General features: G+C 37.0%; 1 protein-coding gene across 1 annotated transcript in view; it reads right to left on the bottom strand.

The window, feature by feature from the left end:
- Positions 1–7,435: 7,435 nt before the first annotated feature.
- The window catches only part of Slu7 (Pre-mRNA-splicing factor Slu7), a 34,242-nt gene continuing 23,536 nt past the window's right edge, over positions 7,436–18,141 (bottom strand). The window contains exons 8-12 of the mRNA XM_083142533.1: positions 17,671–17,799; positions 14,850–14,951; positions 13,894–13,950; positions 13,310–13,477; positions 7,436–7,780 (exon numbers count right to left, since the gene is read on the bottom strand). Of these exons, the coding sequence (XP_082998659.1) occupies positions 7,607–7,780; positions 13,310–13,477; positions 13,894–13,950; positions 14,850–14,951; positions 17,671–17,799 (630 nt within the window). The 3' untranslated portion in view covers positions 7,436–7,606. The remainder of the gene's footprint in view (positions 7,781–13,309; positions 13,478–13,893; positions 13,951–14,849; positions 14,952–17,670; positions 17,800–18,141) is intronic.

Raw genomic sequence — 18,141 nt, 5'->3', positions numbered from 1 at the left:
AATGTCTGTACAAAATATTTCTCCAGGGTTAAATATATGGATGTAGTTATAACACCATTAAGCCTTGTTTCCATAATATGAAAAACTAAATATGCTGACCAAGGCAGAAATATATTTTATTATAAAACATAAATTAAACGTAACGTTTCAGCCTTCTATCAAGGTCTTCATCAGACTCTGCACCAAGTACAAATGAAACAAGGTACAAAACAGGATGGTATATATACACAAAAATTACTCCCCTCCAGAGAAGACTATTAGAAAGTTGTTTTCCTGGAACATTCCAACAGGTGGCCTTCCCTTGTCAACTGTACTTTCACCTGACAGGCGATTTAGCTAAACATTTTCTTTCATCTGGAAGGTGGTTGGACTCTTTATCTCATGCTGTTTTTCCTTTCTTTCTTCATTCTTCTTCCTTTTTCTTCTGTTTAGCTAAATCACCTGTCAGGTGAAAGTGCAGTTGACAAGGGAAGGCCACCTGCTGGAATGTTCCAGGAAAACAACTTTCTAATAGTATTTTGTCTGGAGGGTAGTACTTTTTGTGTATATATACCATCCTGTTTTGTACCTTGTTTCATTTGTACTTGGTGCAGAGCATAGGCGTAGCTAGAACTTTATATTTGGGTGTGCACAAAGAAAAAAAAAATGAGGTACCTTTTTAATAGCATTTTTTGCAACACAATCACTTGGCTCTTTAACTGCACTGATGTTTGTAAAGGAATATAAATTCACTAATGACAGCATTGAAAATTTCTGAATATATGTAGTATAAAAAAAAATCAAATTGCATAGAAATTACACACACACAAAATGTTCGTAAATGTTACAAACAAATACATCAAAATATACGTCATCTATAACAAGAGACGTCTGTCAAAAGGTACAATGTTCTTAAACTCATCAATAACTTCATTTACATAAATAGACTAAGCTTTTTCCTGTTCCACAAATAGTAAGAGCAGGGCTTCCAATCTATCCTGCTTCTGAGTTGCTCTTAATTTAGTTTTAACTTGGGTAAGCTTGGAGAAAGCTCTCTCACACGTGCAGCTTGTGATGGGTATAGAAGAAAAGCGCTGTAGTACAGAGTAGAATGCAGTAAATATCTCCTTTCTCCAATGACATCAAAGAATCGAAAATCTATAGACACCCGTTTCATCAGCGATAATGCACACGTTTGTACCAAGTAATGACATTTTCAACTTCTTACAAACTGCCGCTTATTTTCTCTTATTGAAATATCTATCTTTAATTCTCTTTGATAAAGCAGCCCATTAGGGTGTGCCTAGGCACACCTGGCACACCCCGTAGCTACACCTATGGTGCAGTCTGATGAAGACCTTGATAGAAGGTTGAAACGTTACGTTTAGTTTATGTTTTATAATAAAATAAATTTCTGCCTTGGTCAGCATACTTAGTTTTTCATATAGATGTAGTGTTAATTGCAACCATAATTGTCATGAGCACCAATAATAATAATAGTTATATTTTTCAGTAAGAATATGGCCAATGATCCATCAGGGATTAGTTTTTCAGGGGAGCGGGGGTGATATGTTTGTAAGAAGAATAGTACAAAATTAGAAGTTGGTTGGAGAAAAGAAAGTGAAATGAATGTCCGCTACATGTGGATGGCAAGATATTTTACCCGTTGATAGTTATTAACGGCTTATTTTCTCTTGAAGAAATTACACAATTCTGTTTTTATTTGTGGGAGAGGCTATAGTAAGATCATTTTGGTTCTCGATAGACAGAGTGAGTCTTATATGTAGAATGAACATAACCAACTGAACATGCAAATACGAATTGTATTCTCCATGGAAAAACTATACATGAAAAGTATATGTATTTTCAATTTCTTTATACATTGTTGACTGGTATGTTTTTAGCTCCGTTTCACATGTATCCGTCCATTTTTCAGTATACATTAAAAACAGATTCAGATCCTGAAATAATAATAATAATAATGTATCTGGGTACCTGATACTTGGTTCTTATTTCAAGTACCAGGTTTTTGGTTCTAGATACTTCACATCTACATATGTATTTTCAGAACCTAGTAACTCGGATCTAAAATGTTCAGCTCCCTTTTTTCCCCACTCATCTCTTTACCATCAGTATCAATGTGGATAGTGAAAACTTACACCAAATTTGGAGTTCCCAGAATTGTCTTTATCCTGCTAACACACACACACACATACAAATCCATAACCATGTACCATCACTTGCAAAGCACAGTGATATGCAACATGTTGGCTCTATCAATTATGTAATCATTTACATGCAACTTATTGTTTTCTCCTGTTCAGTTATAATACACATCTAAGGCATATTTTGGAAACGTAATTAGATTTTTCCAAAAAGAAAAAAAATGTCTCATATCTTTTGGTTTTTATAGTATGTGAATTATTTACACCCTTGTCGTGTATGTACACAGATGTTAATTGAAGGGCTCGGGTGTAAAACATGGTAAGTGACATTTTGGTCATTTCAGAGTTCATTAAGGAATAAGGTTATTAGAAGCTGTACTGTACATAAATTAGTTTTTCTTGTATGTACGCATTGCTTGCATGATAGAATTATTTTCCTGTAGTTTACGGTTATTACAAGCATAAGAAAACAGTTTTTTCTTTGTGACGTTTCAGGAGAACACACGCTCCTTTCATCAGACATTTATTTTCATTTTGACTAAAGATACAGTTATAACAATGGTTAGTAATTTTTAAACAAAAAGAATCTGTTATATAATGGATGTTGTCAATGTTACATTGTTGTAATATAGCAACTTAACTGTGAAAAAAGCAGTCTATTTTATATATATATAAATGTCTGATGAAAGGAGCGTGTGTTCTCCTGAAACGTCACAAAGAAAAAACTGTTTTCTTATGCTTGTAATAACCGTAAACTACAGGAAAATAAATGTACATAAATTGTTTTCGTGTTGTGTTTACGAATTTCAGTCCAATGCAAATTGTATGACATGGCAATTCCACTCAAATATTGAAGAATGGCACATTTTACTTTGTAACTCAAAAATTACCAGTGTCACTTACCACGTTTTACACTCTAGCCCTTCAATTTATGCATGCACGTAGGTACTTCATAATATAATGATTATCACGAGTATTCATAAAAATAATGATTTAATACTAAATTTATAAAACCATTTCTAAGATGGCCGAACTTACAATTTCATAATAAACAACTTTACAAACATTTGATGTTCATGGAAAATTTCCGGTTTTAATCTGTATTGCTGCCCATCTAAAAATACATTCTGTATGATTGCACTGAAAGACCAGTAAGTCTAGTGTCTCACTTTGTGAAACCAGTAACAGATATCATGATCAAATCTGTCATGGTTGAAAATTTTTCACTTCCAACAGGCTCTACGAAGACTTCTGTTGTGATATTTATGCCAAAGCAATTCTTTGCAACTTACTCATCAGGATTCAGCATACTCTCCTATATTTTAATTTACATCCAAAATACTAGCCTGTGTTTTAGTGAAGTGATATTGATATAGTTTCTGAAATTTATTTTTCATTTTAAAGATGTTACATACCTTGTTAGAAAGTTACAGAGTGACACTATGTAATTTCAAAATATATATATATATTTTTTCTAAGGCAAAAACCTATCACAGCCATGATTACCTACATAGGTCAAGAATTTATATAAAAATTCAGATCCCTCATGAAATATAAATCATGTCAAATATTGGATTTGAACAAGTGTTCTTCGGTTACCAGTCAGGTTAAATTGGCAGTAGCATCCAATGTTTCGAGCAAATCCTTTCCAGAACTTACCTGAGAGAATCATTTCATAAACAGTTATGTCTTAAAAAAATCCGTAATAGTGTATTCATAATGCTGATAATAGTTCATAGTATTTTTTTGTCCTCAGGGAGGATGTAGTGGTAATATTGACTTGTAATCAAGGGTCCCAGGTTCAATACTCGGCAGAGGCACACAGTGGTTCAGATCTAAAGTGTATGTCCAGTTTTGGAGAGCCTATTTGTGATAAAGTAGGCTTAAAACAAACCAAGTTTGTCCTCTGAGACAGTAAAGGCTGGGAGGAGAGGATTGTAACATGTTTTATCTAACGTGCCCGGATTTAGAAAGATGCCTTTGTGCACTTGGAGGTGGAAATTATGGATAAATGAGAATTAAAGAAATGTGTGTGTGTGTCACCACCTGAAAGGGAATTTTATATATTATTTTATTATTTTGTTTCATAACTACGAAAAAAAATATACGCCTTTTGTTTATTTCCTGAAACACCCATATTTTGTAACTTTAGGCTCTGAGGAAGTATATTTAAAATTCCTCAGCAACTTATGGACCTTTAAGTGAACTTTTATATGAGTATTCTTATTTTTAAAAGGTTTACCATATTTTTTAAAACATTATTATGAAGAACTTGTCATAATGTAAACATCCACCTGCCAATGAACAAATTGTGATATTTGTGTTATAAGGAGTGAATAATGATGTGTGTATGATACAAATTGTAAACTTGTGATTATTCTACATTAGGTGAAATTGTCTATATTTACACTATTGTTCTTGATTATATAATATGTAATGTTAAGCAGTATTCCTTTTATATGATTTTGTTTGTTATACTCAGCATGTTACAAAAATAAACTTTCCTTACACAACTTTTTTTTTTTACTTGTGTTTTCCAACACGACACCAGGGAAGAGATCCCAAACATGTAGCCCACACCCTAATAAATGCCAAAAGTAAAGGAACAGATGCCATAATGTAAATATGAGGGCGGTTCAATTAAGAATGATCACTTTTTTTTAACAACATACCTTTACTTATTCTTATAAATTTCATGGTGTTTATCAAACTACTCTCCAGTGGGATGAGATGCACTTGTCCCAGCATTTTACCAGTCTTCCAAGACAAGCTGGAAGCCTTTTTTAAATACGTCCTTCAGAATCCAAGACCTTCACTACTGCAATTGATGATTCAAGATGCATCCTGTAAAGGAGTTTCTTCAAATTAAGGAAAATAAAATAATCGCATGGGCTAGGTCTGGACTATAGGGAGGATGAGGAACACACTTCCCATGGTTTTTCGTAAGATATTCAGTAGCAATATGTATTTACAATGCGTGGTCGTCCTATTGTTTGGGTGAGAGCTGTTTTGGGACCTACCAGGCCCAAACGCATCTCATGGGTAATTTTTCTGTTGCCAACATGTGGGTGGCGGCACCCAATGATTTTTTTTAGTTTTTCTGATAGTACTCTTAACCTTATTCGATGATCTTCTCCCACAACGACAGCAGCGGCATTGATGTTTTCTTCCTTAAGAGCACTAACTGGACTTGAAATTGGTTGTCCCCCCCTCTAAACATTTTAAAGGACATTCGAGCCATGCTACAGGGTTTGTCCGGAAAGTAATAGGACTGATTTTTTTTCGCCGCGACTGTACTTCGGAGCGCGCGCGCACTGACTGTATTCGGTAGAGGGGGTTCCTACCTAACCTACAAGCGGCTAGTCAGTTGTCTCCGAGCACCCGGAGAGTCAGGACAGGCTTTTTCGCGTGACGTGTTTCTGTGAGTGGTGCAAGCCGAAAATGCAGCGTTCGTTAGAGCAGAGGTACGCGATTAAATTCTGTGTGAAACTCGGTAAATCTGCGACAGAGACGTTTGATATGATCAAGCAGGCTTACCCAGATGATACTTTAGCAAGAAGTGGTGTGTTTCGGTGGCACAAGGCCTTTTCGGAGGGCCGGGAAGAGGTCGCCGATGAAGACCATGCTGGAAGACCTTCGACTTCGACAAACACTGACAATGTGACTCGTGTGCGCAAAGGCATCGTCCACCATGAATTTGTTCCTCCTGGACAAACCGTCAACGCCAAGTTTTATGTGGAAGTGCTCAAGAGACTCAAACGAAGGGTCAATCGGGTCCGACAAGACATCGCAGCCGACTGGAAGTTACACCACGACAACGCCTCGGCTCACACCGCCTTTCTTGTGACCAGCTACCTGACCAAGGCAGGCATCCCAACGCTTCTGCAGCCGGCCTACAGCCCAGATGTGCCCCCCCCCCCCCCCCGGACTTCTTTTTGTTTCCTCGCCTGAAAAGGCCGATGAAAGGCAAGCATTTTGAGACGACAGAGGGGATCCAAGCATCTTGCACCGCGGCTCTAAAGGCTATTCCGGAGAATGCCTTCCGTGACGCCTTCAATGATTGGAAATCACGCTGGCAGCGCTGTATCGACGCAGAAGGAGACTACTTTGAAAGTTTTTAAAGAATTGTAACGATTGGCTCAATATTTTTTTTTAAATCGACTCAGTCCTATTACTTTCCGGACAAACCCTGTATAGGGAAGATCACTCTCTCCATAGCCTCCTGTCGCATTACTTAGACCTGAACCAATGATGTGTTCTGACGAAATGTGCAAAAGTTCAATGCAGCATAATGTTCATCGCGTGTTACCTCCATTATTGTCACAGGCGGAAATGAACATGTCACAACTTGCACAGGTGCACAACTTACGTTACAACAATGAAACTAGTACTGCGTGTACATTATGCATTATGGCAACAATATAAGATATTACATTTTATGAGAAATTATGTGAATAAAAAAAATATCATTCTTTATTGAACATCCCATGTATAATGAAACATTGACAACGGACAGGTGCAGTAGATGAACTGACTGTGGCAAATCAGAAATCTAGAAACAGTGGAGATAAGAGTTCCCAAGTGGATGGTGGCAGTGGCCAATGAAATTGATTTAACAATAAATACCACTTCTGTTGCAAAGGTAAGTACCTCTTCGGAATATTAGACTGAATTAGTTAAAACAATCTGCATAATGTAGGGAGAATTTATAATGGAAGTGTATCATTCCACTCTTATGGTCTTTGATGCATTGTCACTATGATAGCAAAAATACCAGTGGTTAATTTAGCTACAAAAGTAAAACATTATTTATTGTATGTATAGCTTGTGTGGAACTCATTATCCCTAAACATCAGGGCCGGATTAAGATGAAATTGGGCCTCATGCTGCATCAATCGATAGCATTAACTTAAATTATTCGGTGAACATAAACACGACGACGTTATAGTTACGTCACAGCGCAAAGAATAATAATAACTGTATAGTAAGTAACGCTGTGTCTGGGAGTCAGAAACTGGGGCTCCAAATTTCATTCTAAGATTTATTTTCAGGTAAATGTAGCAAAAGAAAATTGTTCAGCTTTCGGAAAATCCTCGTCTGTTTTCATCTGGGCCTATTTCAGGAATGAGCCTAATGCTGCAGCATCAATAGCACCCACCTTAATCCGGCCCTGCTCAACATTGTGATTAACCTTTAGACGCTTGCTGGTCAGTTTGGCAAGATCAATTCACTCTTGACCAATTTCCTTCAGGTACATCTTAATGCCTTATTTTTATTAAATTATATACAAGTTCAATTCAATAAACTTTTATTATGTACAGACGTTATAATTTACAAAAAGAGTTAAATTCTTTTCTTGGTCTACAATTCAGTTATCTTTTGCTTATAAGATAGCGATAATCATTTATTTACAGGACACAAAAGAGCAGACTGGACACACTTTCAAAAGATTGTGGGAAACTTTACAAAAACTGGGCCATGGGGTCATCTTCTCTTCTCTTTTTCATGTAGTATGCCTCTATCTCTTCTTCTGTGGGTTTTGTTATCTCACACATGCTGTTGTAAGGCCTCTTCCGTTCATCCATCACCAGCAATTTATCTGCATGTGCCTGCTGGAGTTCTTCCCGTATAAGAGCCTGTGTGAGGAAGGAAATTTTAAATTGTCAGTTATGTTTTTTTTTAAAGTAATAATATTTTCTTCAACTGGGAAATTCCACAGCGATGCAGTTACAGTGCTAAAAATATAGCTTAGCAGATGTAATTTTCCATTTATAGCTTAGGGAGAATTCACATCGAAGCGACAGACGACACTTGTCACCTGAGGATTTCACCAATGGAATGCAAGCTTGTGGGGCCTGTCATGCCGCTATGGTGTAAACTGCTGCTGATGATTGGTTCGTTCCAAAGCAACATGTGTCGCCTGTTGCTTTGGTGTGAATTCTCACTTAACACTAGTGTACCTAAATTTACGTGCCCTTAGTTCCATTCCCTACCTTCCACCTCTCACCTACACACCCCTCCACCTAGCAGTGCCTCGAGCAGTCTGTCAGCCATAAGGTAGCACTGTGGTAAGGAGGGTGCAAACGCTGATCGTCTTGATTTGGTTTGTTATGTTGTGCACTGTACGTCAATTTTACGTAGATCTAGTAAAATGAGAAAAATCTTTCACGTAATTTTGACATTTGTAAATTCGATTTGGATAGTTAGATTTTGAAAACAAAAGTTTAGAAGTATGCACTATTTTCTTGTAAGACTTTAAAATTACATTAGTTCCTTATTTACAGCATTATTAATATTATTACTGTTTGTTTTCCATTGCTTGAATTTTTCGCCTTCATTCTTAATGTACGTACGGGCTTGTCAATCAAGACATTCTCTTAAAATATTCTATGTTTACAATAAAACCATGTTTATACATTTTAAAATGAAGAATGAAACTCCAATATAACGAAAATAAACAAAATAATGTTCACAAAGAATCATTATTTTGTTTTCATGATGTAGAGGTTGTTTTGAAAATCTGTTGATGTACGTAAAATTTATGTAGCGCTAGTTACACCGTAATATTGGAACATTCTAGGGTTAAACATTCTCGGATGACTCGACAGTGTTACCATCTTCATTCTCTAAATTGTAAGAGTACAACAATCATATTTAGTTTTCATGATACGGATATTGGTAACACTATTATTACCAACGAACTTGAGGCATAAGTTCATTTTTCCTTTCCATTACCATTACATAATTTACTGAAGTGATAAATTCTTTGAGGTTATAAGTAGAACTGAGCCAATACTATTTTGAACCAATACCAACACACTTTCAGATTCCCACTGATACAGACGCTTGAAAATTGTAACAATTAAAAGCTGTTCAAAATATTGGTTAATATTAGTGGATGAGTGCTCCACTTTAATTATAACATCAATTTACACGAAATTTGTTTAAAAAAATATTTAAGAATTACAGTAGAATGTTAACACATTGGGGTCTCACGACAGGCATAGCCCGCAGTGCACTTAAAGTCAATGTGGACGAAAGACGAGCATAGCCCATCCTGCGGTACGCAATCGCTTTCCCGATTGAACAACGGGCTATGTTTGTAGTTTGTCTCAAGCATCTTGGTTGAAATTCTGCATTCCATTTGTTCATTAGGTCAGTGGTGAGTGCGTATGTAATTTATAAGAAAGTAAACGGAAAATCATAATATGTCTCTGGAAGAGTTCATTATCCAAGATGTCAACTACAGCAGATAGGCTAACAGGCTGCCATTTTCCAAGGAAAATCCCCCCTACAGAGAAAAAGTCAAGGCCCTGTAGGTCATGTAAAGTTTGTGGAGACAGGCACAAAAAAGAAACTGGCAAGTGGGCAAGAAAAGACACAACATTTTACTGCTCCAGCAGTGACATTGCTCTCTGCATTCCTGAATGTTTCGAACTTTTTCATACAAAAGCTAATTACCTGTAATTTGTAATTATTTTTTGTTACGTGCACATCAGAAGTATTCTTATGCAAGATTCAAAAGATGTATTGATAGTTTATGTAGTTTTTGCATTGTTAATTATTGAAATTTCCAGATTACGAACTTAAAATATCTCTATATTAACATTTGTTACAATGTTGTACTTTTTCTTTTTTCACAAAACATTGCTGAAAAAAATATTCAAAAATGTCTGAAAATGAAAAGAGGAAGCTTTGTAGATTTGAGAAATGTGTGGTAAATAAAAACAAATTAAAAATATTTTTTTCTATGATTTTTTGAAAAACAACCAAAAACTGCAGGCCTGAGGTAAAAATGCTGTATTATGAGGCCAGACCCGAACATGTTAATATACCTGTTATGTAATCACAAAACAGTTTTACACACAATATTGGTGCAAAATAAGAGAAACTTAGAATTTTGCATAAATTCCACAAAAGTGTTGCATGGCATTTTTGTGGACCCTCTGAAAGATCAAAATGCCAGAAAAGTATCGGCTGGTATCAGTAAATAAAATCCAACTGATTCATTCGGACCGGTAACAGATCAGCCCTAGTTATAACATTGAAATGACTGTTGTTTTACTGAATCTGTCTTTGGGGATGAAAACAGTGGCTGCTTTTGGTGGAAGGGGTTCCAAGTCCGATTGCTGCTGGGAATTCCAAAATATCAGTGTTGATCCAGTAGTGCCAGGTCCACTGGGGGAATAGTTAAATAGATTAATTGGGGCCTCTGATCTAGAAAGCCAGAAAACAGCGATGAGACTCGGTCACTGCTTAACCCAGTGTTAATCCGTTTGGTAGGACTTGGTCTTAATAGGGCTGTTGAGCCACAAAGAGTGTCATTAGATTGATTGATTGATTGAGTTGGTGTTTTAAGTCCACTTTATTCAAGGTGAGTTATGCAAATCGTGGAAAACTGATTAATTTTGTGTAATAAGTGCAGTTTTTAAAGCTTAAATTTAGGATTACATTCACAATTTTAAAACCAAAATATAATTTTATATACCGCTTTAGATCTGATTTTTCACAGCTATAACACCAAAATTTTATTTTATTTACCACTTTTGAACGTGAAATTAACTGTTTTTGTACCGAAATTTTGCTTCTTTATTTACCAAAAATATGTGCCTCTTACTAATCGAAACTGGACCTAGAGTGGTATCCGAACCACTATGTGCCTGCACTGAGTATCGAACCTGGACACCTTGATTACAAGGTGACGAAGCTATCACTCCACCTATGGAGAAGCTCAGGTTATGATTGGATGTGGACAGTGATTCAGCATGCATCATTTTACAGAAATGCTAGAGAAACACTGCGAGCCTTCTAAACCTTGGTGACTTGACCACAGCTCATGATGTTGGTGTTAAAAAGGAGACTGGTTAGACAAAGGCTATGAATCTGCAGGCATATCATTGTCCTGAAGACATACTAGGTAGAGTGCTGCAATCAGCGTTTTTCGCTGGAGCGGCAAGTAGTTCACGCGGGCTACACTAGATGGCATGCTGAATTGATAGGTCTTACGCTCGAGCGAGCCAATTACACTTGAATTCTTGAACCCTATTAGTACACGTATTTCCATCATTTGTCTATGGTAATGGATCCTCAAATATGGATCATGAAATAAGACACAGTGAAATTGAAAAATAAGTGAACATAGTCACCAAAAAAAAAGGTAAAGTGCTCCCCTGTGCTTAGCACCACGCCATAAAGGCATATAGGGGGGGTGAGGGTAACGCCCCACACTTTCTTGATCGGGTCGTGAGTGGGGGTGATGTGATCAGCATCATGCCCCTGACCGCCTTTACCCCCCAGGGTTTCCCCCAGGTACCCATGTTATTCGACGCTGGGTGGGTGCCGGGGCCGCTTCCATCGTTAGAAAAGTTCCCGGATTTGAACCGGCCGGGGATCGAACACGGGACCTTTAGCATGGTAGTCAGACGCGTTACCGACTGAGCCACCACGGCCAACATAGTCACCATCTTGTGTTAAAATGCAGTTATATATATATATATATATATATCTTACCGAGATACGTGTAAATCAATACATGATTATGGGCTGAAACTACCAATTGTAATGACCGCCATGTTAGGCAGATTTCAGTCGTAAATTGGCATTTATCCTATTCGTATACTTTCAAGTTAAGAACTTGGATTAAATTATTTATACTTAATTGTTTTCATAATTCATGTATATATTTATGTTTTATCTTCGCGTGTTTTTGCAACATTTATTCAAAATTTATAGGCTAATAATTATCCCAAATAATACATGCAACGTTTTCATTGTTTTTCAAATCCAAAATAACTAGGATTATTAGTATCTTTCACGCAAATCTTGTTGTTTAAGCACAAGTGAAATACATTTCTTCTTAATATCAATTTTTGTTCAACAATGTACAAGATTGAAGTAATTTATCTTTGTTATAAACTAAATCTTTATTTAATCATTTTTATGTGCAATGGCAAATATGAATTATTTGATAAAATCAGTTTAGTTATTTCTATATAGTTTAATATTGTAATATTATAGCAAAGTATTTTTCCCTCGTTTTCAATAAAATATCGTTTTCCTATTGGCTATTTATGTTAGGAGTGGGGGAACCACATTACGTGTTTTTGGCGATGTAAAAACTTTCACGTTGGCATTTTTAATTGTTGCCAACCTGATCTTTAGCTTACTATCGCTAATTAACATTGATGTGTTACATAAATTATCAGTTTTTCTTGTGTTATTTTGTGTTATGAGTTTGTATTATTGTAAGATAGAACAATCTGTTATGCTGCGCCTTGCGCTTGAGGTACGCAGTTGAGTTCTTGCTATTAACTGTGATGGCGGTACACGGACTCTCGTGTTAAATAAGTTGCTTATCACTGCCTACGAGCGTGCATGACCCAACAAATTATAATTTTAACTTGTGTGGCGAATCAGTACGTACGCGCGCGATTCGTGATTCCAGATTTTGGACATTTTAATTATAAAAGTATTTGAATTTTATTTACTGTCACCTGTCGCAATTCGGTGGTTTCCTTCCTGGAGGAATGTGGATCGTCTTAATCCCGATCCCTGGGTGAGAACTGGTGCTTCCAACTGACCAGCCGGAGCAAGGAGCAGTGTGTTGCCAATTCGGATCTCCATACCCTGGAGCTACGAGTGGTGGCACATTGCAATATGTGTAAATGAAATAGATGATTATGGGCTGAGACTACCAAGGCTGACATTTTATGTTTCTATTGTCACATTAAAGTGATGTTGTTCGATTGAATATTATAACTGCATTTTATTATTTTGCAGAATATTATTATCCTTTTTGGTAAAGTGAACAATTATTACACGTATTTGTTGCACTGTGATACGATATTTGAAATTGCTTAGGCAGGTCTGTCAGCCAGTGGATCCATTTTACGTTTCAGTCTGTAGATACTGCATACTTTCACATGTACAGAAAAATATTGTATTTGAGCCTTACATAATAATATACAGAATTATTATTTAGAATTGTAATTGCAAGAAGTGGTTTCCTTTCATCTATAGGCTTTAGGCTGATAGTGCGGCTTATTAGGCTCTGAAATACGGTACGTTGTCAATCATTCCACTACGACGAGTGCAGTACGATCGAGTATTTTCGAGTGAAAGTGGTGCAATTCAGTACAGGTTATTAAAATTTTATTAAAACTTACAGATTTCAGCTTGTCATCTTTATTATTGGAGTCACTATCAGATTCCTCTCTCTTTTTACGTTTCTTGTCTTTCTTCTTCTTCTTCTTTTTCAGTTTTCTTTGTCGTGATGAAGATTCTGAACTGGATTTGTCTGAGGCAGCTACTTCATCATCTGACACTGGACGTTGCTGCAAAAAAATAAGTGAAACATGGCAATATTTTGCACATATTCAGAATTGACAAGACACAAACAAAACCACATTAATATGGACAAAGCAAAAAATATGATTAACGAAGTGCTCATAAAACTGGCAACATTATAGACATTTTGGAGCAGAAACAATAAGCCAACTTATTGGAAATTGCAGGTGTGCACCTGACACAATTGCAAAATCATTAATGTACAGAAGAGTAAAACATATTGACAATCAAGCTACATACAAGAATAAACCAATGATATAACAGATTATACAATTCCACAAAATGAAACTAATTCCTTTGTACTTCCTGATTTTCCATGTAAATAGTAAATATGACAGCATCCATAAAGATACTCAGAATACACAGAACAATAGAAAGAAAGAAAATAAAAATAAAAACTTACTAAAAACACACTTGTGTCAAATCCAAATGAAGGATTCTGATGTTTCTCTTCTGTAATCTGAAATTAAGCAAAAACAATTTCGTTTACATACGTACAAATAAATTTATTCATAGTAGTCTCCAAAGTTATACATTTTCAGGATGAGAAACAACACATTTGTCTTCTCAGTCTATAATAGTGGTAATTTCAAACACAGGACTATTATAATTATTTTTAAACTTGCAGCAAATGTAAAAATATGATATATGCCCAAAATGCCAACAACCCCTGCACACTAAGTTATTTTGGTCTGAAAACTACGTTCCGCTTGTAGCTCTTGCAGACATAATTAAAGGCATCTGATGTCATGGTAACCTCATTATACAACTTCCGACACTAATCTAGGCTAGGCAAATAAAGGACTGATAAACCTAAAGAATGTCGTAACATGTACGGCACTCAAAATAAGCATGACTGTAAAAAATGAGACTGCAATTCAATGAAATGCCAGAGTAATGAAATACAGTTAAAAACTTTGCGATACAGCTGAGCCGATATCTGTACCGATGCTCGTACTCGTAACTGATTCCTACCAATACTGATGCTTACAAATTCTATTATGCAAAAGTTGTTAAAAATACTGATTAACATTAGTGTGTAAGCATTCCATTCCAACCATATCCTTCAATTTATCAGGTTTTGCTTTAAAATTTCCAGAATAACATCAAAATATTAAAATACATGTTATGTAATCGCAAAATCCAGGTTTTTCCCCCTCACAAAACTGGTGGAAAATACAAAGTATAATTTCCAAGATAGTTAGACTCTGCGAAAGTGTCGTGCGGTATTTTTGAGGACACGATGAAATGAGAATATTCCTTAAAGTATCAGTGAATACCGATACATCGAAATCTGTATTGACTCAGCCCTACCTTGTAACCATAATAAAAATAGAATAATAATAAAATAACAATTACCTCTTGTGACGAATGAGCTTCTTCAGATGGCTGTTGTTCTTTGATCTGAGGAATTGTTTCCGAAGCAGCCACCTTGCCGGCCTCTCCAGTGCAGTACGAGTTCTGAAAGAAATAGAAGGTTCAATTTGGAATTTGGGTTTCTGCTTGAAGTCCACTATAGGCACAGATAAGTTAATTGGGACTGAAGCTACAGTTTAAAGTGGGATCCAAACCACTATATGACTCCACTGGGAATTGTACCCAAGACCTCTTGATCACAATTACAAGGTGACAACACAACGTTACCACTATGCCATTAGAAAGCCCAAAAGTTTCAATTTATCAAAATGCCATTCTGAAAATCTTAACTGGGTTATACAGAAGGTCGATCCGCGTATATGTGTCCGATTTTGAACCGTCACCCCTGTGCACAGAATCGACCGATCCAAGCGGTTAAAAGCATGGGAGGACGGTTAGAGCCTGTAGTATCGTGGCACTATCACGAGTGTGTGTTGTGTACATCATGGCTCCACAGGTGAACAGTTTTTGGGAGGGGTACGTAGTTACACTTTTCCATGCCAAATATTAAGTGTCAAAAATTCAGAAACAGTGCAAAGAGCATGGATGTGCCTTGGGTTCGACGACCATCAAGAACATAATCAAGCGGCATAAAAATCACTAGGTTCCAGATATTCAGTCGCTCACCAGGGGGACGAGGAAGGGAGCATGCACTGCAGTGATGCCACCCGTGTCTCGGAAGCTGCATCGAATGGCACTAAAGGAAACCTCCCGACGCAACGTGTGATGACCACAGGACTCCACGTGGCCCAGTCAACTGTGAACCACACCCTGTGTGAGAAATTAAACATCAGGAAGGATTTAAAAGCCGTACACATTACCTTAGTGAGGCCTATCGGTGTAAGGTCTCATCACATACATCTCGTTCTACTAAGAACTTTCTGCCACATATGGCGACAGACATCGGCATTCGGGGTATTCCATTTCACGATATACTGATGAAGTCACCGGATGCGAGTCCCATGAATTTCTGTGGGTTTGGTCTACTGAAACGGGCACTTTCCCCTCATCGTGTCACCACTCTCCGGGGTCTGTGGAAAGCCTGTCAGGAGGAATCGCAGAAGATTCCACTTCCTGTACTTCATTGTAGCCTCCTACAATGGAAGTTACGGTGCAGGGCTATTGCCAAGACACACGGTGATCACATTGAGGCCAACCGATGGTGATCCCATGGATTTTCATAAGGTAAGTGCTAGTCCAAAATCGGACACATATACGCGGATCGACCTTCTGTATTTATTGAATTAAATAATTAATTCTTTTTAGTGATTCAGATACAACATTTGTTGCATGTGTAATTCATTATCAACATTTGTTTGTAAAGTTGATTATGTATAAAAGTATAAGTTCAGACATCTTGGACATGGGTCTGTAAGTTGTGTATTAAATTCTTGTTATTTTGAATCCTCATGATAATCATTTATTCGATGGTGAACCTACATGTGTGTATAAATTACACACTGGGTACATACACGACAATATTGGTGACGTTCCATATTTCCATGTTGCAAATTTGTTTTATCCGATTAATTTGAAAGAACCATTTACCTTCATTGGCCTTTAGTGGACGGAGTCTCACGCAAGGGTAACCTCTCTGAAGACGGGACCTTTTCAAAATTACCACGAAGTACAAAAAAAAAATCGTAGCTTGAGAATTGATTGTCGTCAAGAGAAATCAGTTTTGTTTTCTTTCTTAAACACAGAGCTTTAGCGGAGATAAAATTTATACATAATACACACTAGAAGAAGAACAAAATTAAAAAAAATGGCCCCTGTGGCCATCACAATAGATCGAATCGAATGAAAAAAAATGTAGTATATAGCAGTCGGACATTTCTATAACCATGTAAAGGGTTCATTGAAAACAGGCCGATACTTTTTGTGCAAAAAAATAAATAATCATAACCATGTACAGCAGTGTTTGTAGCTTATCATCGAAAAAAAATCCAGAATCCCAATAGTGACAATGGATTCGAGTATGTCATACCTTTATACATAAAAGACAGAACTGAAATATTACATGTAGTTTTAAAGAAATGGCATGTTAATTGCTGCCACATGGTCTCGGCAAATTTCAAATTTTGGGCATTTGCTGCCACGTATATATCTTATATTGTAACGTAAATCTTAAAAATCTGGAGTGTACGAAGAGCAAATCAAAAAGTCTTTGTCCATAGGAAAATGCAGCCGACATATGGGGCACTTTGAGAACTGTGCGATGGTGGTTTTGCGAGTTCGAAAATGGCCAAGAATACCTTCATGACAATGCGGTTATTCTCCAAGATAACGCCAGGCCTCATGTGGCAAACAGGACCATCGACAGACTTCAGTCGTTTGAAAGTGATATTCTGGAGCATGCACCGTATAGTCCAGACCTCGCCTCCAGTGATTTCCACGTGTTCGGTCCACTGTAGAAGTTCCTGGCATGACAGAGGTTCATTTGGGACGAAGAAGCGAAGACTGCTGTCCGGCGGTGGTTCCACGATCAACCGGCCGAATTCTACAACTGCGGCACCTCTTAGCTAGTGGTGCAATGGGACAAATGCCTGAACTGCTGTGGTGACTATGTGGAGAAATAGTGCAAGGTACATGGAACAATTCCTCTATTTTGATCTCCCTGCATGTTTATTATTTCAGCTGTAAAAAAAAATAGGGGCAAAGACTTTTCGATTTGCCCTCGTACAAATAAAATAAAATTCATGCCCTACTCTTCCTAATTTTTGCATTTTTGCATCACTTGGCAAGGAAAGTAGAAATATCTTACTTTTATATAAGAGTGACAGCATTTGTAGCCCCACAGCCCATCCTTCCAATATGAGCCCCACACGGTGGTATGATTACTGATAAAAATATCTTCTTCATATTTCGAACGGACAACTTGCTTCTCCTGGCCCTGCAAAAGGATACAAATTGTTATGACATAAGAAAGCAGTAATTGACATTTCAAATCATACAAACAATTCTTATGGACTAAAATGTATCCTCCTGTATGTTACAAAACTACAATGCAAATTTTGATTTTTTTTACTCTACAGTTGTTTCATGACCGTCAAAACCAGCGTATCGTACCCAAGGTCTTGGATAGAAATGACAAGACTTATGTCATTCTTAGCATAGTAGGAAACAGAGATAGGAATGTGGAATAAGCAATGAGGCAAACGTGAGGTTACTGACTTGGGAGACGAGGAGGCTTTGAGTGTTGGAAATGACAGGGAGTGTGATCAGTTGGCGAGAA

The sequence above is a fragment of the Lepisma saccharinum genome, chromosome 21 (assembly GCF_977018435.1).
Source record: "Lepisma saccharinum chromosome 21, izLepSacc3.1, whole genome shotgun sequence".
Taxonomy (NCBI): Eukaryota; Metazoa; Arthropoda; class Insecta; order Zygentoma; family Lepismatidae; genus Lepisma; species Lepisma saccharinum.
The sequence above is the reverse complement of the archived record's forward strand: the minus strand, read 5'-3'. Positions and strand labels throughout refer to the sequence as shown.